This window comes from Ochlerotatus camptorhynchus, unplaced genomic scaffold (assembly GCF_037179485.1).
Source record: "Ochlerotatus camptorhynchus isolate MF236.1 unplaced genomic scaffold, CSIRO-AGI_Acam_v1.1 ptg000033l, whole genome shotgun sequence".
NCBI lineage: Eukaryota > Metazoa > Arthropoda > Insecta > Diptera > Culicidae > Ochlerotatus > Ochlerotatus camptorhynchus.
The window spans coordinates 4,148,573-4,171,041 of NW_027040524.1; the positions used below are offsets into that span (position 1 = coordinate 4,148,573).

The window sequence follows — 22,469 nt, forward strand, 5'->3', positions numbered from 1 at the left end:
CGTGGAAAAACCTGGAAAACCGGAAATGCTCAGGTTTGATTGATTTCTTTATTATAGAGATTTTCGTCTCTGAGGAAATGCTCAGGGAATTTCATCAATTCTCAAAGAATTTTCAATTTCTCTTACTGAGGATTTTTAAAGAATATATTATAGTTTATTATGCAAGCATTTAATTTTCCTCATATTTTCTTTCACTCATTGAACTTAGAAGCTCCAGAGCGGATGTATCTTCAGTAACAAATTTTGAATTGATTTTATTTTTCAGGGTCTGAAATATAGAAATTTTTCTCAGATTTTAAATTTGCACATTTTTTTTAAATTCTGGACTTAAAAATAATCATAGTTGGAAATCAATATCCTAGGTATTTTCCAAGATCACAGATTTCAAAAACATCAAGTTACAGGACCATGCATAATTTTGAAGGCTCATGAAATTGGATGATAATTTCCAAGGGAGTTCTGGGATGAACTGTGAGTAAAACATCAAGTGCAATCTAGTTTCAAGGTAGTACTGAGAAACTCCAGATTATATGTGAAACCCGAGTACCAAGGAAGTTCTGAGTAGAATTCCAAGTAAATTCTGAATAGGAATCGAAATAAATTTTAATGAAAAAGGAATTCTGAGGATAATTTCAAAAAGTTTCAGGGAGACAAAGAATCCAGAGCCTCATTCCATGGACATTTTCGGAGAATACTTCAGGAGTATGCTAAAATTAGGATTACAATTAATTCAGAAAAATAAATCCAGGAAAACTTCAAATGAACTCGGAAAATAATTCCATGAGAGTTCGGACTTGAATGCCAAATCTATGAAATTTGTTACTTCACTGCAAGCCAATTCTTATGAAACTTCCAAAGGTAGGATTAAAATTTAAAGGGCTTTCTGAATTGAATTCATTGAAATTTCCGAGAATAGTTCCAAAGGATTTCTTACTGAGGAGCATTTCAAGGTAATTCTGAGGATGATTTCAAAGAAATTCCAACGAACATTTCAAGGGAATTGTAATCATGTGTCGGAGATATTTTTAAGAGAAAAATGACAGTTCCAAAGGAATTGTGAGTAGTATTTCATAAATTTTATGGGAGTCCTTAACAAAACTTAAAAGGAATTCCTAGCAAAGTTTCATAGGAATTTCTGGTTAATAAAAAAGGGTATATTGAAGAGAATTCCAAGTGAATTTTCCGGGGAAATTTCATGGGAATTCCTAGGTAATACTGCATAAATTATTAATAATTTGAAGAGCATTGCAGATTGAATTCAAAGAGTGTTCTGCAGATGATTTATGGAGTATTATGGAGCAAATTATAATAAAATACCAGAAAGAGATCTAAGATGAACTTTGATGGTATTCTGAGATGATTTAAGCGAATTCTTCAGAAAATACTGAAAAATTCCTGTGAAGATTTCCAAGGGTATCAGGATGATTCCAACAAAGCATTTTTTTGACTCAAAAAGAAAGAGTCATGATTCAGGATTTGGAAAAAAAATAATAAATTATTAGATTTTGAAATTTCATGTTAAGAAAATGTTATGATCCTGGATTAAGAAAAATCTTCAAGTCTCAGGTAGTTTATTTGAAAGCATTCCAAACATGGACATATTTCCAAGATTCTTTTTGTTTATTAATTTATTTTATAAGGCTCAACCGAATTAACTTAACAGTGTTGAGGGTTCTTGCTCACTATACAATACATCTTTAAACTATAGCCAAATGGTACAACACAATAAACAATACAATAAGCCTCCTCCACCAGAACGGGAGCCGCTTCCAGTGGTTTCATTGTATGGCAGATTCGCCAACGGGGGTCAGAACGCTTCCATTGTAGCAATAGACGCAAAACGTGATCAGTACTCACGCATTGATCACGAAACGGTTGCTTTCCAAAGTCGACGACGCATCGACTGAAATAACTGCTGATGAAGAACAATGAGAACAATGGTTGCTGCCGAGTAAACAGACGATCGCGTGTCACACATTGAGAATGGTCTGCTTCTGTCGACAGCCGAGTGAACACTGATTTCCAAGATTCTGGAACGTCGAAATAGTCAGAACAAATATCGATGTGTTTAAAATCTTAAGAACATATCTTCTGTGTAAGGAAGCTTGTCCAAATTAATTTAAGTCTGGGTTAATGACCATTCGATTTTTTTTCAAAAAATTCAAATTGCAACCTTTAAACAACATTTCCCAGAGTTGCTGTCATACACAAGTTTGTTTGTAACACCCTAAGATATCATTTGGAGGGTGAACCTCCAGGTTTCACGACAAAAAGCTATTTTGGGACACCCTTATGTATATACGGAGGATGTTTGAAACCATCACTTACAAATGATTAATGCTTGAATAAACCATGGTTCGTATGAACTAAGCTTACAGTACTTACATGAATTTAATAAGACAAATGTGAACTCTTGTAAATTTCATATGAAACTGAAGTCTGAGACTGAGCCTTGAGTAAAATCTGATATTTGTTTCTGATTATATAGTAAAATATATCTTTTGTTTTTGGCTGATGGCGTTAACCGCTACAGTTACGAGCTGTTGTTTTGCTAGAATAATTTAAAAAATCAGTAGCAACTGGTCATTGGATTTATTCTATCGGTTTGTATAGAGGAAAACGAAAAGGTCCTATGTTAAGCTTCACCAGATGCAGGTTGTTTGTGGGACGGCTCGGAGAATGAAATTGGTGGATTAGTTGGAAACGACAGGCGCCCACATTTTCGAGATTGATGTGATTACATATGTTTTGCAAAACTGTAGGATGGATATGTTTTTGAAAATCAATTTTGTGGCCATAGTCGCCAATCGCTGCATGGTGCTTGGTGCTGAGCAGTTCCAGAATGTTGATTTGCTTGCTGAAAACAATTGGCGCTTGATTTGGGTTACAGCCTTTCAGCCTCAGAGTAAGGGGGTGCAAAAGTTCGTATGGAGGATGTGCAAAGCAAAATTCAATGCTTCAACAGTTGTTTTGAAGGTATTTTAGAAGCAGGGTTTTGCCAAAAAATATCACAAATCGAAAAGTTACAGGAAAAAGTTTATTTAAAGATGCAAAATAATAACTTTCTACTGACTTTGCAGGCAAAGAACATTTCAGAACGGACACTCGATGGATGATTTTATTTCAATGCTCTCTTGACGATGTTTTGAGGAGTATCAGATATGTCATCAAGAAGATCGAACTGCCAATGCTGTACTTTTCGGTTTTGTCAGACCGCATCAGACTTCTACTAACATAAAAACTATGATTACAACTTCGTCGTCAAGATGGACCTATGAGGCATAAAATAACTACTGAAAAAGTTGAACGGTTGAGTATTGGCCTTTTCGCGCTAACCGAAGTAGGAGGAATTGCAAAACTTAACTTATTCAAGCTGAACATTGCATTAGGTCCTAAGTAATATTGATCGATTCTCTTCGTCGACTTTCTATTTCGTTAATAACTTGAGCACATAACCATTTCTTGTTGTGTTTGTCGTATTAAATGCTAGATAAAAGCTTCTTTTATCGATCTGGGTGCTGAAAATACCTGGGAATGTCTTTACATGGCCGTGGAGATACTAAGGGAAAGTCGACCGAGAGAATCTGTCAATGTTACTTAGGACCTAGTGCAATGTTAAGCTTGAATTCTCTTTTTTTATCAAAAGGCTAACTCTTTCGACTGAAGTGTAATGAAGAATATCCGTCAAACACTTCCGAAAACATTTTTGGATACAAAGCAGTGTCAAAATCTAGAGAAAATTCATAGTCCCCTGGGTAGCAAACTTGGATTAATCAACTCTTTATTCATCAGAACAACACTATCAAAATGAACCAGGTTACTCCCGTTTGACGCGTGACTGCTGAAAGCTTCAATTACAACTAGTGGTGCAATCCGCCCTGTATTGTGGAAAATTTGTGGTATATTTCAAGAGGTGATAGAAGGTCTGCTTGGCTTACATCAGGCATTTAACCATTCACAAACTTGCCACCCGCCACCCGCCACCCAAAAAAGCTCTCTTTTAGGTGCACTATTTAACGAGTTTTGTCATGGTAGTGTTATCGATATGCTTAGAAATCAATGCATTAGGGATTGGGCAGACCATCCGAACTGAATTTAATTCTATAAAATAGTGTATTTATGGTCACTTGTGGTCTGGAGTAAAGAAGTACAGCTATAATGTGATAACGATAAAAATCTAAACTTATTTTTTAAATTATTTGCACCTATGTCGTGCACAGGTTGCACATGTGGGCGCTACGCCACTGTATATGTCTTAAAAGCTTTTATTTGCCCTAATTAATCATAGCTGGAATAAAATGTATCGAAAACACCCTCAACATTTTAGTCATATAGTAAGGTGGGGAAAAAGTACTAATGAGTCAAATGTTCGTTTTGAGTTTGTTTTTTGAAGAATGTGCAAATTAAAATTTTAAACAATTTTTTTTTCAAATGTCTTTTAAAAACAGGTTTTTACCGAAACAATCACAACAAATGGTGATGTTTTCGAAAAGTAACAGGATAAAGTTGATTTTGAGGTGAACAATTATAACTATTATATGTTCAAAATTTTGCAGGTTAGGATACGAGAAAATCAATATCGAATAGATCTATTTCAGCGTATTAACGTTTCTGTTGAAGATGTTTTGAACCATATTGGATTCCTGATGTCATGAGGAAGCTTGAAGCGCCAGTAGTGGGGCAAAAGTCTAGTCCCAAATCCATGTCTAGTCTAGTTCCAAATCCAAAGTATGTCTGAAAGCAGTTATTTAATCTAAAGAAACATAATTGCAGTGGAATGTGTCAAAAATATCGTCAGTTTGGTTTCAATTATTGTGTTAAGGTTCTACAAAGGGTAAGTAATTTTGTGTTCTTCTTCTTTTTTAAATATCATAAAATCATTCTTCGAAGTATAGCACAATTAAACGCAATCGAATACACGAAACTCAAAACGACTGCTTCACAAAACTCTTGGTGAACAAAATTTATCACAAAGAAAGCCATTTCTACTTTATTGCTTTGCTAGCAATCGTGAAAGTATCATTGAAACAGCGGTGCCAGACGTATTGCCTCTAGCAATGAATTTAAGTTTTTAATTGTTTTGTCTGCCTCATTAACATAGATGAGTGGATGTATTTAATGGTGGATATATATCAAAAACTGATTAAATAAAACATAAATGACCATTTTAGACATTTTACCGGTCCAATTAAAAAAGTCACAGAAGATTGAATTCAACACTAAAAGGGTTGATGGCAGCAGTGCACGTAGCCTGGTATACACTTTCCCGCTCAGGGGTGTAAACAAACTTGCATACAGCGCAGTCTGGCAGTGCGAATGTTTTGTCTGCTACATTCTTATCCACTAGATAGTGTGACATCATATTTGCTGTTGTATTGAAATGAAGGAAGAAAAGAGATGGATAAGTTTTCCTCACCATACCAGTTGATATTTATGAAAAATGGGCAGTTTTGGCGTGGGGACATGCACTCAGTGATGCAAAATATCATGACATTCACGTGACACTCGTCTTCGCATCAACCGACTATCGCTGACAGAGCGTTTGGTCACGCAGTGAGAGTTAGAGCCATGGCAAACAACAATCACCAGTAATGGTCGCTGCTCACAAGCAAAACGTTACACTCGCTGCTGATGATGAAAAGCACAACGAAAACAGTGAAGACTTCTGCAGTACGATCATGAGAAAAAGCGAAACGACAGAAGAAAATGAAAACAATGCCTGTTGCAAGTTCGTCTCGGCAGGCGCGACTGTGTGAGTTACAAACAAAGCAGGCAACATGAAACGGAAGCTGTTGGGCTCACTCACCAACACACTCACATAAGCAAGAAAAGCAGCAACTGCTTCAAAACGAGCACAGATGAGTGTCGTGATTGTCAGGAATGACCAGATCGGTGATGGATCACAACAGAAGACGACATTCATCAGTTGCTTTTTACTTCTTTCGTCAACTTGATGGATGGTCATGGAGAGAGCTTCGACGAGCACATTGATAGGAATGTACAAAGCGTTACTACCATCAGCTGTTTGGCGATCGTGATTGTGATAGGTCGCAACTCTGCATGCACTTCCAATGAATTTTACCAATACATTTAGAAAATGATGATCGAAGAATATTTCAAAAAGAAGAAGTAAACAAAATAATGACCCTTTGTAGAACCTTAAATCGCTATTTTTAGTGGAGAGGAAGGGGGAAGGAGGGGAGGGGGTATTATCTCCGATAATGATCAAAATGGAAAAATGGGATGTTTGCAATTATTGTCGTTCATCAACTGTTAACTCTAATGAACCATTCAAACCAGGGGTGTTGTGTAACCTCATTCTTACCTGTTCAACAACATTGAAAACGTAATTTAGAGCCATATCAATATTCAAATCGGTCCCAAAATGCATAGGGTCTTCTTGTTTCGCGGATTTGTATCGATTTAAAGCAATACTTTTTTATTTGATTTTGTTTTTAGCATTGTTGAGCAGGTAGATTGAGGTTAGGGCAACGCCACTGATTCCAGCCATTCCCGCAAGTGTCTTTTGACGCGCTCCGTAAGTTTCTATAAACTTTTTCTGAAAGGTTCATCCGCGTTGTGCCAATAGCACTTTTACTTTTGATCTCGCACAGACGTTTTTATCGTCTTTCTTCGGAAGTTTTTTTTTCTCTGGAAAATCTTTGAAACCCCTCAAAAAAGTTTCCATCAGCTTCTACTGGACATTTCTTTTGATTTATTGATAGATTTACATAGATCAGTGGCGTCAGGTGATCTCACTTTTTACCTGTTCAACAGCTTTGAAAATGTAATTTAGGTATAGATATCTATAATAAAATCGATCCCAAAATGCTTAGGGGTTTCTAGTTTCACTGATTTTAATGGCTTTGAAGAAATATCTTTTTATTTGTTTGTTTTGAGAGTTGTTGAATAGGTAGATTGAGGTTAGGGCGTAAGTAACAATTTTGGATTTATGAGGGTTCTTATTTCCTTTATTTAACGTCGGTCTCTGTTCCGCAATCTAGTGCCAATCACCGACGGACATCGATTGCCATCCATTGACGGCAATCGAATGTGCAGGAAGGCAGCTTCCACACCTGCGTAGGATATCGCACCCATTCAACACACATGGGCCGGGACCAACGGCTTTACTTCCCTTCCGAAGGAAGACGTGACCAGACATTTTTATGCCTCAGAAAAATCCCACCGACCTCGGCTGGGATTGAACCCAGACCCATTGGGGTGTTAGAAAGCAGTCACGCTTACCACTACACCACCGGCGCCGGCTGTTATGAGGGTTCTGTAGACCATGATTTAAATGTGTAGAATGCTTTGAAATCTCGATGAAACTTGCAATGTTACTTGAGCATTGAAATGGAATATCTTGGCAATGGTTTCCTGGTCCATGTACTCTGTTTTCAACATTATATTCTGTATTTTTATTATATTTTTTAGCTATTTAGCGTTTCCCAGGAAATTGGACTAGCTTTCCTAGAATTGGGAAACTTGATTTTTGGTAAAATTTGCGGGAATCGATTCCTTAGATGTCACTGCACAGTGGTTCAAATCTACCAAAAACATGCGGTTTTTATATGAGGTGTGTAAAGAGCAGTTTGTTGACTCATAATATGCTTTCTTTTTAAGGTAAGTAATGATTTCTTAACATAGTTAGTATAACGAACTCACGATGAACAATTCGGTAAAGTTTTTCATAAAATTTCCCATCTTTTAGCTTTATTAAATCAAGTATAGGCCTTATTTTGCTACTCACTTTTGATGATTGAATGTGATTATGCTCCAATGGTTCTGAGAATTGAAAAAAACAAATGTCATGAAAAAAATGGACATCTAGCATCTCGCAACAAATTTTTCTCATATAGTAGGGACCCAAAAAAATAAATAAGAAACATAAAATGGTAAGGTTGCTCAAAATTTCGATGCATTACAAATATTTTTAGACTAACATTTAAAAGGGGCAGAAGAGTTAAAATGTAAACAAACCATATTTTGCCACATATAGATAGAACAGTTCACTAACTACTCTATAAACTCGAAAAAGTAGAAGAAAACATCATTTCAAACCATTTTAAACGGTTCCTTTTACATGGCGCATTCCCAATGTTCATCTTTATGATGCATCTAGTCGTTACGCCTTGCACCAGAACTACGAGTTATATTGTTTTAATATTCCAAACGTACTGATTCTGTAGTATACATTCACGCCCTATTCATTTGAAATGCAGCCGATTGATATTTCACGTGTAAACAACGAACAAAACGAAGACCAAAAAAATCTCCGGACGTAATTCCATTCTCAAAAAATTTGCGAAATAAGAACCAAGGCGAAACAACAAACAAAAAATCCCGAGGGTGTATTTCCACGGCGTATCACGAGTGTTGGCAGTTCAATGGGTGGGGGATAACAACATGTACAGGGCTGGTAGCAGGTCACTTTTTTGTGACTTGGTCACTATTTTCAAGTCAGTCACTAAAAAGTCACTTTTTTCCATCAAAAAGTCACTAAAGTCACTATTCATTAAAATTAAGTCACTAAAGTCACCAATGTTGAGAGTAAACAATTTGACCTAACAAACTCAGAGTAAAGTCGTACAAGAAGAGTTGCGAACATATGGAAACGTTTACTGTTGACATCTAATATATATTTTTTTTATCTTGAAATTGGCATGACTTATCATAAATATTCAGAGATTTCGAAAAAAAGTTCTACACCCAATATTCTGGCTATTTTACATTGAGATCTTGAAAGTTGTCCAAGTCAAGTTACGTAAAATTCACCTGAATAGGCACGTAGATATTTTCCATCACACTTTTCAGGCGAATAATCCCAAGTAACATTGCAAGTTTTATCAAGGTTTTAAAGCGTTCTACAAGTCCAATTCATGGTCTACAGAACCCTCATGAAACCAAAATTGTTACTTGGGATACGTGTTTTGGGGGAGAGATTACATTTGAGCGATTCACATAGAAATAAATGATTTTTACATAAATTTAATCGGACTTTCCGATGATCTTCAAATTGGCATCACTTAAAATTACGGGAATGAGCAAGTAAAAGTTACTGGATTTTGTAGTAATCATAAAGTGAATTGATGATAGACTATATATATATACATATTCCGATTTATTTGAGTCATCAAATGATTGCATTCTAGGAAAATTAACTAATTTACATTTTTTAATAATTGGCACTAATGATCTCGAAGTTGAAGTACATTAACCGTATAGTAGCACCTTTATAGTTCGAGAATTGTTGATTCTTAGCACCTCGAACAATCCATTCCTGTATTCTGCAATTTCATTTTTAATTTATAAATGAGTGTTAATTTATAAAAATTATAAAACTTACGGTTGAAAACATGAAGGGGCCTGATAATTCCAACTCGTCCAACAACGACGAAAGTACACTTTCTTCTATCGCCATTTTTGAATTACGAATACGACAAGAAATTGTTCATACCATGAAATCACGAAAAACTTACTTGAATTTCACCTAACCTTCACCAGCTTGACATGTGGACTGGTCCAGTGAATCTAGTGGAATTCATTACCATTTTATGTTCGGCACGTGAACCTTATTGAATTCCTATTTTGAAGAGGTAGCGAATTTTCAGGTAAAAATTACCTTTTCCGTTGGTTCAATGTATAATGGCAAAAAATGGCCTAGGAAAATTTTCAAGCTCTGAACATTTGTTCAAAAGCCAGAAATTTGAATAATCTTTAACCCCCGGTAGCTTTAGTATTTGTCCAAACATCGAGAGAAAAAAATCATGTCACAGATTTTTGAGTACCTTTTTAAGTCCATTAAATTGTATTGTATTTTTTTGCATACTAATATTCCGAATACAAAAAAAAAAAAAAAAATCAGGTCCAGGTCTTAGAAAAGTTGTCTAGATCCCAGAGTTATGATTCTTTTTCTATATTTGAGGTGTTGCAGAAGATTCTATTATTGGGAGGAATGGAGCAAAGTAAAAAGACGACCAGTTCGTTATAGCGACTACAGAGACTACAGGATCTTTTATTAATATACTCATGGCTAACTTAGATCTATATACATTTTATTCTAGACTGCAGTTCTTCATGTTGTTAAATGCATCGCTTCATATATATCCTAGATCTTCAAAAATTGCAATTGTCTAAAAAATAAAAATTAGATTTTTTCATCACGTAATTTGAAGAAAAAAAAACCAGGCAGAAATCCTAGCTGAACCACTGGCCCTTTGCTATATTAGATATTGATTTGACGCAAAAAAATGATATTATATGGTCCAATTGCTGCTGAGTAATATGGCGGTATCAATTTTTCTCTATAAAGGAACTAAATCTTAGCTTGAATGATCATGATTAATTGGGTATTTTCCCTTCTTTCGAACTTAAGCTGTTCTTTCATATTTTTGAGGAGACCATTAAAGGGTGATACGGTCAAAATTTGGTCAATATCAACTTGACGTATTTCTTTCAATTTTGCATTTAAAAAACCTGAACACCCCTCATTTTGAAGGTGTGTGTGTGTAGAATGTTGCTCCTATTTTGATTTTGGAATTCACTCTTCAGTTGTCAAAATGCCGTCCAAGCAAGAAGAGCAGCGTATCAAAATTTTGCTCGCGCATCGCGAAAATCCGAGCTACTCGCACGCAAAGTTGGCAAAATCGCTAAAAGTTGCCAAATCAACCGTTACAAATGTAATTAAAGTGTTTGGGAACGTTTGTCGACAGCCAGGAAGTCTGGATCGGGGGGAAATCGAAAACCGGAAGCCGCTGAGACGACAAAGAGAGTTGCCGGTAGTTTCAAGCGAAACCCTAACCTCTCTCTCCGAGATGCCGCAAATAAGCTGGGTGTATCGTCTACAACCGTGCATCGAGCCAAAAAACGAGCCGGACTATCGACTTACATGAAAGGTAGTGACTCCAAATCGCGATGATAAACAAAATACGACGGCCAAAGCGCGATCCCGGAGGCTGTACACGACGATGCTGACGAAGTTTGACTGCGTGGTAATGGACGACGAAACCTACGTCAAAGCCGACTACAAGCAGCTTCCGGGACAGGAGTTTTATACGGCAAAAGGAAGGGGAAAGGTAGCAGATGTTTTCAAGCACATGAAACTGTCAAAGTTCGCAAAGAAATATCTGGTTTGGCAAGCCATCTGTACCTGTGGCTTGAAAAGCAGCATTTTCATAGCTTCTGGGACTGTCAACCAAGAAATTTACGTGAAAGAGTGTTTGAATAAACGTCTGCTGCCTTTCCTGAAGAAACACGGTTGTTCCGTACTGTTTTGGCCGGATTTGACATCTTGCCATTACGGTAAAAAGGCCATGGAGTGGTACGCCGCCAACAACGTGCAGGTGGTTCCCAAGGACAAGAACCCTCCCAACACGCCAGAGCTCCGCCCAATTGAGAAATACTGGGCTATTGTCAAGCGGAACCTAAAGAAGACCAAAAAACTGCTAAGGGCGAGCAGCAGTTCAAGGCAAACTGGCTTTCTGCGGCGAAGAAGGTGGACAAGGTGGCTGTACAAAATCTGATGGCAGGGGTCAAGCGTAAGGCCCGGCAATTCGGATTTGGAAAAGCGGAAGCCTAACTGAATATTTTTCCTGAATTTTATACTAATTGAACTTGAAAAAGAAATTTAATTTGATTTTTTAAATAAACGATTTCACCGATTTACACGCGTTTTCCCTTGACCAAATTTTGACCGTATCACCCTTTATATAAAAGAATACTATTCGTAGAAGGAAGGACTCCCATCTCTTCTCGTATATTCAGAGAATAGAATATTCCCTTCTTTATTGAATATTTGAAAAACGTCTGTCCGAGCGTAATGTTATCTAAAATGCTTTCACTGTTATTAATGAAGAGCGTTTTTTGCCACCTAGAAATACTCTTTTGATTCAAAAGATTTATGGTAGAATGGTATACCTGCAATAATGTAACATTCCTTCCAAAGGACATGAATCATCCTAATTGCCCGCAAATTCGACCAAATGAAAATTTTGGGCAATGACCAAGGCACATCTCAGAAAACATGTCTCCGCAGCTGAAACAATTCATAAGTTTGAAAAGAATTGGGAGAAAAATTCCAAACTTGTCTCCAAGAAGTCTGTGCTGAATCTTATGAAGAACTTTCGCAAGAAGGTGCGCCAGCTAGAATACAATCGATAGATAGCAAATATTGAGAACCCTCATCTGTTGTGTTAATCTAATCTTAACAGTATATGAAATACAAATAAAACTTCCAACACTTGTGTATTATTTTCACTGAAAACTGAATGCGTCCAGCAGTAATAATGTAAAACAAAAACGGCTCTGTAAAGTTTATTCGATTGAGCCTGTACAAATAAAGTAATTAATAAAAAAAAAATGGATGCGTCCAAACTTTCTGGAGCAGTCTTTAATACGTATGCAGTGACCTTCACCTTACGTTACATAGAATCGAATCGAAAAATAATTTTATGCACTAGGTACCTTGTGGCAAGGGCTGCAAGATATTTAGTATATTAAACCCTGTTGCTAAATTGCATTTTGTTTTCAATGCTATGACTTTATCAATGATAGTTATGCGGAATGCCACTATACCAAATAGTTTTTGGTAAACGAAACTGATGAAAAATTACTTTACGACAATTGACTTTATGCCAAATGGAGTAGCCTCTCTGGGAGATTATATTGTAAGCTACCTACTCTGATTTAATTTCAACAAAACAAAAATGCGCTTGATTGTGATTGGTTTTCTTATTATATTTTTTGAAATATGCAAATAAATTAAATTCCTATATACGCTTTGAACTCGTTTCAAAACAACCTAAAATTTTGGATTTAATTTCTCATGGTTTCTTTTTCCTTTCTTCTTTCCCATTGTTTCCAAAAGGTGAAAATTCTGATGAAAGCTCTTGGTATTGTGGAAAATGAGCCACCCCTGATCGATGTTATTGATAGGTGCTGCCCACAGGTTAGTAAAATATGAGTGTCATTCCTATTAATAGCTCAATATTACTCCGGGTGTCGAATCCTATACACAATTGAGAGGGGATATATATACAAGATGTAGCATTTTAGGGTGACCAGTCATGTAGAAAAATACGCTATTAGGGGAAGGGAGAAAAAAGTTGGTGCTTCATGAAACGTAGACAAACGTTAAATGTTTGTTTACGTTTGATGAAGCACCCACTCCCCTTTGTAGCATTTTTTGCACATCGCTGGTCACCCTAAAATGCTATGTCTTTTGTGCATCTTTCCAGAGATAAAAAGGGAAAATTATATAACTGGGTTCCCAATTGATTAGGAGGACGTGTATATCATTATTGCGTTCTTTTTTTTATTCCAGGTTCTCGAGAAATGTCTTCATATGCTTCCACAGGCCGACAGGACTGCGATGTTGAACGCCAATGTAATAGATCTGCAATGGATCGTGGACCGCAATAGTGGTGTGTGGACGGTCGGTCACATTGAGGATTCTGCGAAAGCCTCGACGCTTACCCTATGTCATTCGCAGTCCTCCGGTCAAACGTACGATCCATGGAGTGTTTGTTTGTTCGGGTTCATGGAGCGTCAACATGTCCTACAACACTGTCCGACGGCGGTGGCACAGGCGTGGCCGATTTGCTACCAACGAGTAACGAGTTTGTTCAACGTGATTGATCCGACGTAAGTTGTTGATGGTTTGAGATTGGCAGGGTAAATTTATTGGTCAATGTTTTTCTTCTCTTGTTTCTATGTTTTACAGTCCCGTCAGTGACAACCGTGCTTCGTTGCTGCGAAGCTCTGCACCTCCGAAGAAGCCAATCTCCGAAGCTCAACGGGATTGGCTGGCACATCTGTGGAAGAATCAGGTAGCATTAGCTATGCGACTCGTTCCACAAATGCCCAGTGTAGCGGTTCGCTGTGCTTCGCCGGATCTCAGTTTAAGGTAGGACCATATAAGGATAGATAAACAATTGTTCAAATATCTAGTGTGGTGTAGCTTTTTTTGGATTACGTTTCTTTGAGTTTTCTTCTCTATCGGTTCCTTCCTGTTTGGGTTTTGTGTATCTTATGTTGAACTCTTTTTTCCACAATGCAATTTAAATTGTTGAAGCGATATTGGCAACATTATGCATTGTGGATTAATCATACTATGCGTGTTTCGTCAATCATCCCATTATCATACCTACTACTCACACCTACACCATGTCTAGTGCGATGAACAACTCAAAAGAATGCCCAAAATCGAAGACGTACTTGAATTAGATACCAAATCTAGATAATACTAGAATAGCGTGCTGTGCGTGTACGTGTGCAAGGGTGATGTGATTTGTATGTTAATTTTCATTCATGTTCTTTTTTTATTCTAAGCACAGTATATTGTAAATACAAAGCGTATACTTTCTTCACCATTTCACCGTATCTGTATATCATCCATTCATGTTGGAAAGGAAAAATGGGAATATTTTTCCCACCCCTGATGTCGTTGTTTGAATTGGGATTTATCTTGACATATTGAAGAACAACAGCTTACCATAAGTTGTTATTGTTGTATAGCGTAGGCATGTTCTGGGAAAGTTAGTATATGTATAAAGGTATACATGAACTTCCGCGCAGATTAAGGCGTAATTACTTTTGTAAACAAACACGTCAATCGCCGATTTCTCGCGATTTAAAGTTCAATCTAGAAAACTAAAAACACAAACAGGTATAGGAATTGATTGAGCTTTAATTCGCAAGAAATCGGCGATTATCGTGTTTGTTTACCAAAGCAATTACGCCCAAATCATAAATTTCTCTGGAACTTATAATTGAGGGGGTTAGAAGGAAAGGGGTGTAACCGATACTTTGAGCATGTTTTTATACTGGGATTTGCAAACCTCATGTCTGGAGGGATTACATGAAGAAAACTGTCCAAGAAAACTGTCTCGTGGTGTTACGTTGAGGAAAAATGTGAGTGTCCGCTTTAATATAGAAGTCAAGCGAGAGGATATGGAACAAGCTGAAAATGTTGAATATTACTCAGAAGTGGTATGATACTGTTTTAAACAGACGGCATGATACAGAAGTTGCTTATACGAAGGTAAACGTGAGCCGGCAAATAAAATTTCTCGAGAGCATACTGAGCGAAGAAATAAAAATATTAGAATGAATTATAAAAAAAAACTGGGTAAATCAGGATTTTTATATAAAACCCTGATTTTATGAGGAATTTTATCATATTTTTAGGAAAAAATAATCACGGAAATCCTTATTCATCAGCATACATGGCCACGCTTCCTCCATGTCAGTTTTATGACATATCAATACATTGAATATTGTCGAATCTACGAGTATCACGAATGGAAAATTTGGTTGAAGTGTAGTTTAGCCTGATCCATTGGGATGAGAAAGCAGTCACGCATACCACTACAGAGTTTGGAGTCACTCATTTTTTATGATTGTGAAATTTTGATTATTTTCTAAAGTCTACGAATATAAATGATTGCTAAAAAGTCCAGGATGTTAATTTTTTTTCGATTTTTTTTGTCCTAACACTATAATATATAATATCGATTTGCTTTAATTTTATTAATCAACTTTGCTCGGGAAGCGTGACAGCTTTCGCACCCCAGTGTGTCTAGGTTCAATCGCTAAAAATCTGCTATTTATCAATTGTATCTAGATCTTCTTATTCTTCTTCCTCGCATTTCAAGCTTATTGCGTATGGCATATTAGTTTAATGCGTGCTCTCAACTTAGTGTTCTAGATGCACTTCCAAAGTAATTAATTGAGAGCTTTCGATACCTGTACCATTTTTGCATTAGTATAATTGTGTGGCAAGTAAAGGGCGAACACGAAATTATTGCGACACCGAAAATGTCATGCCAATTTTCTTAAAATGTTTAGAATCAAACCAAAATTTTAGGGTAGTTTTATACATATATTTACTTCAAAAATCAAAAGAAAAGTTAATCGATGGAGCCTTGAGTGTAAAATTGAACGCTTTTTCGCTTGATGCCCTCCATCAAAGTCTTTACAGTGTCAACTGGTACCAGTTTCTCAGTTTTTTTTTTCCATTCTCTTAACATGTCCTTCTCGTATTTTACTGTCTTCTTGCTCTTCCGAAGTTCCCGCTTCAATATTGCCCAGTACTGCTCCACCGGGCGCAGCTCCGGACAGTTTGGCGGATTCATGTCCTTTGGAACAAAATGGACAGAATTGGCCTCATACCACTCCAGGACACTTTTAGAATAGTGGCATGATGCCAAATCTGGCCAAAATAGCGGAGCTTCGTCGTGCTGCTGCAAGAACGGCAAAAGGCGCTTCTCGAGGCACTCAGATTTGTAGATCTCGCCATTTACTGTGCCCTTTGTCACGAAAGGCTCCCCGAGCAAAGCTGAAGATCAAATTGAAATCAAAATTTGCTGTTATGATGTAACTTATTTTGAATACTCCAGTTGATCTCATTTTGGTTGACTTAACGGTTAACACAGCAAAAATGAGAGCAAAATTTTACACTGTTGAAGCAAACGGAAAACTAATCCTGCTTTCAATGAAATCAATTTGATTACTGATTTTGCATTCATAATGTTTAACTGAATACGGGCCTAGAGTAAATGGTTACCATTCATGTTTCTCAAGCTGAAAGACTTAGGCTCCAATCTCACCGCGGGCAAGTCACGAAGGACCTAAAATGTGTTAAACAAATCAGATAAACGATAATCATTAGTTCAACGACAGATGAATTTCAATTAAATTTTAAACAAGACGTAAACAACAAAACTTCAAGTTAAGTTGCTTCTTGACTGCATAATGAAAGCACAATATGATATCAGACTTATGTCGCAACATTTGAAATCAAAATGAGTTTTCATTATGATAGGAACTGCACACTTTAATATCGATTTGCTTTCATTTTGTTAACCGACTTTGCTCGGGTCACTCCTCAGTTCGCAAGAGCAGAAGGGCCTGCCAAATGAGATATTTGGAGGCGAACTTCGACATTTTCTTCTTCTTAAATTTGTCGTCCACATCGAACTTGCTCTTGCCGGTGAAAAACTCCAACCCCGGAATTTGCTTAAAATCGGCTTTTATATACGTTTCGTCGTCCATCACACAGCAGCCATATTTTGTCAGCATCTTCTCGTAGAGCTTCCGTGCCCGAGTTTTAGCCGTCAATTGTTGCCGCTCATCGCGGTTTAGGAAGTTCTGTACCTTGTATGTATGTAGTCCAGCTCTCTTCTTTGCATTCTGGACGTAGCTCTGCGACATGCCGATCTTTTTAGCCAAATCACGGCTTGAGACGTAGGGATTTGCTTTAATCATCCGCTTCACCTTTCCCTCCGTCTTTTTGTTCTCCGGTCCCGGTTTTCTTCCAGCTCCTTTGCCGTGGTCCAACGTCAACCGCTCCTGGAACCGCTTCAACACTCTGGAGACGGTTGAGTGGTGAATGTTCAACATTTTTTCCAACTGCCGGTGCGACAGGTCAGGAAATTCCAGGTGTTTGGAAATAATTTGTTCTCTCAACTCGCGTTGGTTCACCTCCATTTTCGTTGAATCGAAAAACACGACTTCGAGTTTGACAGCATGTACACAATACACATCAATGAGAAAGTGTGCAAAATTTGGTTGATTTTTACCCAATGGTAAAAAAGTTATGCCCTGTTGAATGTGTCGCAATAATTTCGTGTTCGCCCTTTACAATCATACTTCTATGCCCAGGGAAGTCGAAAAATTTTGCAACCCGAAAAATTCCTAGACCGGACCGGGAATCGAACCCAGCCACCTCCAGCATGGTTTTGCTTTGTAGCTGTGCCTTTACCGACTGAGCTAAAGGAGGTCCCATTTTTTGTATCTATATGGGACGGTACTAATGGATATTTTTGGTTGCTATTGAAAATTTAGTCGATTGCTGAATTTATGTATGGGCCCAAATTAGGGACACTTAGGCCGACATTATATACATTTCCCCTATTTTAATTTTATTTTATCCTTTTTCTGATATATAGGGGAGATGGGGGCAAACCGGAACAAAATTTCAACTACTATTTTTTAAACTTAGACTTTGCAGTAGTAGTGAAAGTTTGATTAGCGTCAATACATAAATGAGTGAATAGGGTCACGTTGAGTGTTCTCGTATTTTGCCATTTTTATCAAACATATGTAGTTGTTCTTTGTTTACATTTGTTTGGAATATTGTTTGCATGTCAAATTATTATACAAAAGGTTATTAATTAAAAACTAAATTTAAATGGGTATCCAATAAAATTGTTCATATCTCCCAAACTATTAGACTTGGGAATTTAGTACTTTTAACAATGTTTCATATTTTGAGTAGTTCTATATCTTTGCCGAAGAATACATCCTTCTATCTCCTCATACGAAAAAGATAGTTTTTAATTTTTTTCATAGTAGGCCATGATAAATTTTCGAAATTGTCAGATTGTGGGCAGTACTGATGTGAACAATGCATCTGAAGAAACTTTTTTGAGTAAACCGATTGTCACAATTAATCATTTTGTCAAGCTTCTGCATTCACGTTCCATCAGATGTCACAGCTGCTGTTTGCGGTGACATCTATCGGAAACTAGACACAATCTGTTTTCCTATAATTGTTCACAGAGGACACTGCAGTGCAAAACCTGTCTGGTACCTCTATATATGCATTTAGATTATTATTCGAAGTCCCTCCTTTTTTACACATTCTGCACCCAAAATAGCTCACCCCTCACAGAATTTCCCGCCGAATTTTATGTATGGGGCGGGGCATAAAGTATCTTTTGCGCAGAATATGTAAAAGAGGAGGGACTTCAAATGTTAAAGCAAATGCATATATAGAGGTACCAGACATGTTTTGTAGTGTCAGGTACTCTATTTTGTAATCTGTGAAAGGGAAATCACAAATCGAGTGTCAACAAAATACATGGCATGTTGAGAGATTGAGCTCGTGAGAGAGAATTTCACTCTTAAATTTGATTTTTTTTGGGTCTCTGGGACTGGTAGTAAAGCAGGTAAAGTTGTATAAGGAAAAATTATTTTTATTTAATTGTAGCTTGTTTAACAATAATTTCCGGGAAAAAAACTGAACGACAAAGTCCCTGATTAATTTCTTTAGGTTGTCGTTCACTTTTTTTCACCTGAATGTGCACCGAAAGCGAATTATTCCCACTTCTCTCAATTTCTATAAGAGGATTTTTATCACTTCCTACCAGCGGAACAGCGCCATCTCTGTGGAAAATGGTCGAACAAAATGATTAATTCAATGAAGTTCGTGATTTTGCCATCTTCGATCACACTGTGCACAGGTGTCACTCTTTTCAAAGCACCGTAAAATGGGGTATCTTTGATAATGCGGGTAACTTTGATAATAGAATATAATGATTAAATTTACTCTCTGCGCTTTTTCCGAATCGGAAACATTGGTTCCATATTGCAGCTTACGGTATTTCCGTTGATATCGTGTGTAGTTTTTGACTTTGACAGTTTGTTTTGCTCAAAACCAGCCAGTTCGCTCCTCTCTTACACTAGACCCTCTCTAGTATGTGTTATTGTCGCGCTTATGCTAAATTCTTATTTGGTGACGGTCGAAGCGCGCCGCTCATAAGCGTGCTGCAACCCCGCCCATAAGGATTATACGCAGGTGTGTAACTTAGATAGTATTTTATGGCAGCGGCTTGAGGAGCGCATCCTGCATAAAGAGCCGGGGTGTGTTAAATCAATGGGCGCAGTCGTACGGCCATAAACAGAAAATAGATGGTATAATCCCATTTTGAGATATTATCCTGCCAAACACAATACATATTTTACAAACATATTAAAAATCAATTTTCAATATATTAATAGCAAATTTAATGTATTCTTATTGCTTATAATGTTTTCTAGTTGTATACTCAAGTGTCATATTTCTTGAACTAAATTGTTTTATTTTCATTTTTTCTACATTCATCGAGCATTATCAAAGTAACTCCAAATCAAAATACTGATATTCCGTTATTTAATTTCCGTTAAACATATTACTGACGAATTGACGCTAGGATCCTCAGTACTTGTTTAAAAAAATATATTTGAAAAAACATTTATTGCAATAAAAAAAATAGAAAATTATTTAAAAAACTATCAATGTTACCCCGTTTACTATTTATCCGTTTTGTGATGTTTTCATATCGCAAGAAAGTTTTTTTTATCCGTGTTGGGTATCTTAATCATCACTTTCATAAAAAGGTTACTTCTCCGACTTTTTATGATCCAGCAAATTACACGGTTTTGTTGTAACACTGTAAATTCCGTATTACTTTTATTACTCAGTTCAAGAGTTCAGTACTTCAGCCGTAATAAAAAAAATCCAATGTGGAATAGAATAAAATGATTCGACATCTTTATAAGCTTTCAGGGAAAATTATCAGCGGAAAAATCAATCAGTCTTAGTTTGCAAAAAAGCGTGTCTTCTGATTCGACACAAATTGATCCGGAATGTACGGAATGGTTAATCGCCATGAGTCACGATCAGGGAATCAAAACAAAGCGAGCAATCAACAATAACGTCTCTCTAATAAATATAATATACATCTCGATCGGTGACGGTGGAAGGAAACGATAGGATTACTTGCAAGATTTGTAGTTGATGACATAGCTTGATCGTGGTGAAATGATAGACCCTTATTACCATAGTTTTGATTTTTCCTTCCACCGTTTTTCGTGAAAAGAACGCAAGAGGACATTGTCATTATTGTTGTCGTTACTGACAATACGTTAGCATTTGGCTCGTTGATCGTTTGTTGTTTTGTCATTTTGATATTTTTTTTGATTCCTTGGTCATGATAAACTTAGTGATGTAGTTATTGATTATGTCTATTGTCCACGCCTAACGTACACTATGCCAACCGTCCATTATACATATGGTCTTTCGCCTAACTTACGTATAACAAGCTGCAATTAAAGAAAATATGGGAGACAGTTCTGAAAAAAAACTGGCAGCATGATGTACATCTGATGAACGAGATGAAGAGTTACCTAGAGTTACCTAATAAATAACACATTTTGACTAATGCGTTTTACTTTACTTTTTTGATGATACGAGAAAATGTGTTCTATGGTTGATTTTTGGTAAATATTTTTGTACTGTAATTTTTTTTTGTAGAACTATTTTTAGTTTCTCTATTTAACAAAAGATTCCTTTTGTTAAATAGTTGAAACCATGAGATTTTACAGAAGTTATCATGAAAATATCACTAATCCAATTGTGTGGGTTCGTCACGAAAGGGATAGTCATGCCATCTTCATTAATTGTCATCATAAATTTCTAGTTTCAATAGTTCATTAGAATAACTTCATAATATGTTATAAATTTCTACTAGGGTGTAAATAATGATATTGTCTGTCACTCAAATGTACATACATTTAGTTTTCCTATGGTTGAAGCTCCACAATTCATCGTTCGACCACAACATCACCCAGGTGAAACATTCACGGTTTTGGTTTCAGTTTGTATTCTGTTTGCTTTTGACTACTTTATGAAGAGTTGATTTAAATATTCAAACCATTAACTTTAATTCTCTTTTTCTTTCTTTATTTATGACCGCGGCTTACCGACATGAATTCTGGGGCGCGAATTTTAACAACAATCAAAAACCATCCTCTCTGCTACCACCAACTCTACTATTACCATTCTGCTACCACTACTATTACAAAAACAACAACTACTGCTACCATTACTATTATTTATATTACCACAACCTACAACCACCATCTATACCACCACCAACCAATCTCAAGTCTGCATGACCAGTCGGATTCCCGTTCGCTGTCCGACTCGTTGGACAACATTCCGTCATCCGTGTTTGGACCAGAAGGAATCGTAACACGTTTCACCTTACCTCTATCCTATGGCCGCAAAGACGCCAGACATAAGAGACAAGGGTAATGTTTCGGATGTAGTTAATTTTTATATTCTTAAGTATCATTTATGTTTCATTATCTTATTTTTTTATTTTTTTATTTTGTGTGTACATGCGTAGTGCGCCAGCAGCGATCTTATTCATCCTTCATCTAAGGCGGGTCTAGTGGGGTGGTCTAATCATAGCAAGAATGTGTGAATTTGTCAGAATGGAACCACTCATTTGCTCCCCGTGGAGTATTTTCTGTGCGTTCTTGCCATCAAGCATCCCAGTCATGCACACGTTTATCATCATTATATCATTAACGCCTCAGGGGCTACGATAGATTCATAGATCGTGCTGTTGTTGTTGTTGTTGTTGTTTTCCTATGCGGTTATCTAGCAATTACTATGACATGGTGCCTGGCAGTTAGAAACTAGATGTATGGCTATCAGTTTTTTTTTTCTAGAATCTTCATAGAATCGTTACTGTCGATGTCTAGAGCATGTAGCAGCCAATAGTTTGTAGGTATAACAGATGATTTTTAGGTGTATAATAAGCATTATGATGGTAGTGACCGAAAGAGCAGCTAATAAAAACTATTTGAAAAAATCTTAGGTCGCTGTTTGTTACATAAGATGTAATCATATTTTAGTT

At 36.8% G+C, this 22,469-nt stretch overlaps 1 protein-coding gene across 4 annotated transcripts in view; it reads left to right on the plus strand.

The window, feature by feature from the left end:
- fry (Protein furry) overlaps positions 1-22,469 on the plus strand; it is a 227,533-nt gene that overhangs the window by 44,031 nt on the left and 161,033 nt on the right. For 3 of the 4 annotated variants that reach the window (XM_065231242.1, XM_065231249.1, XM_065231257.1), the window contains 4 exons: positions 12,866-12,946; positions 13,322-13,641; positions 13,721-13,903; positions 21,712-21,855. In XM_065231242.1, coding sequence (XP_065087314.1) covers positions 12,866-12,946; positions 13,322-13,641; positions 13,721-13,903; positions 21,712-21,855 — 728 coding nt within the window. The remainder of the gene's footprint in view (positions 1-12,865; positions 12,947-13,321; positions 13,642-13,720; positions 13,904-21,711; positions 21,856-22,469) is intronic. The other variant, XM_065231265.1, reaches the window with a different exon arrangement.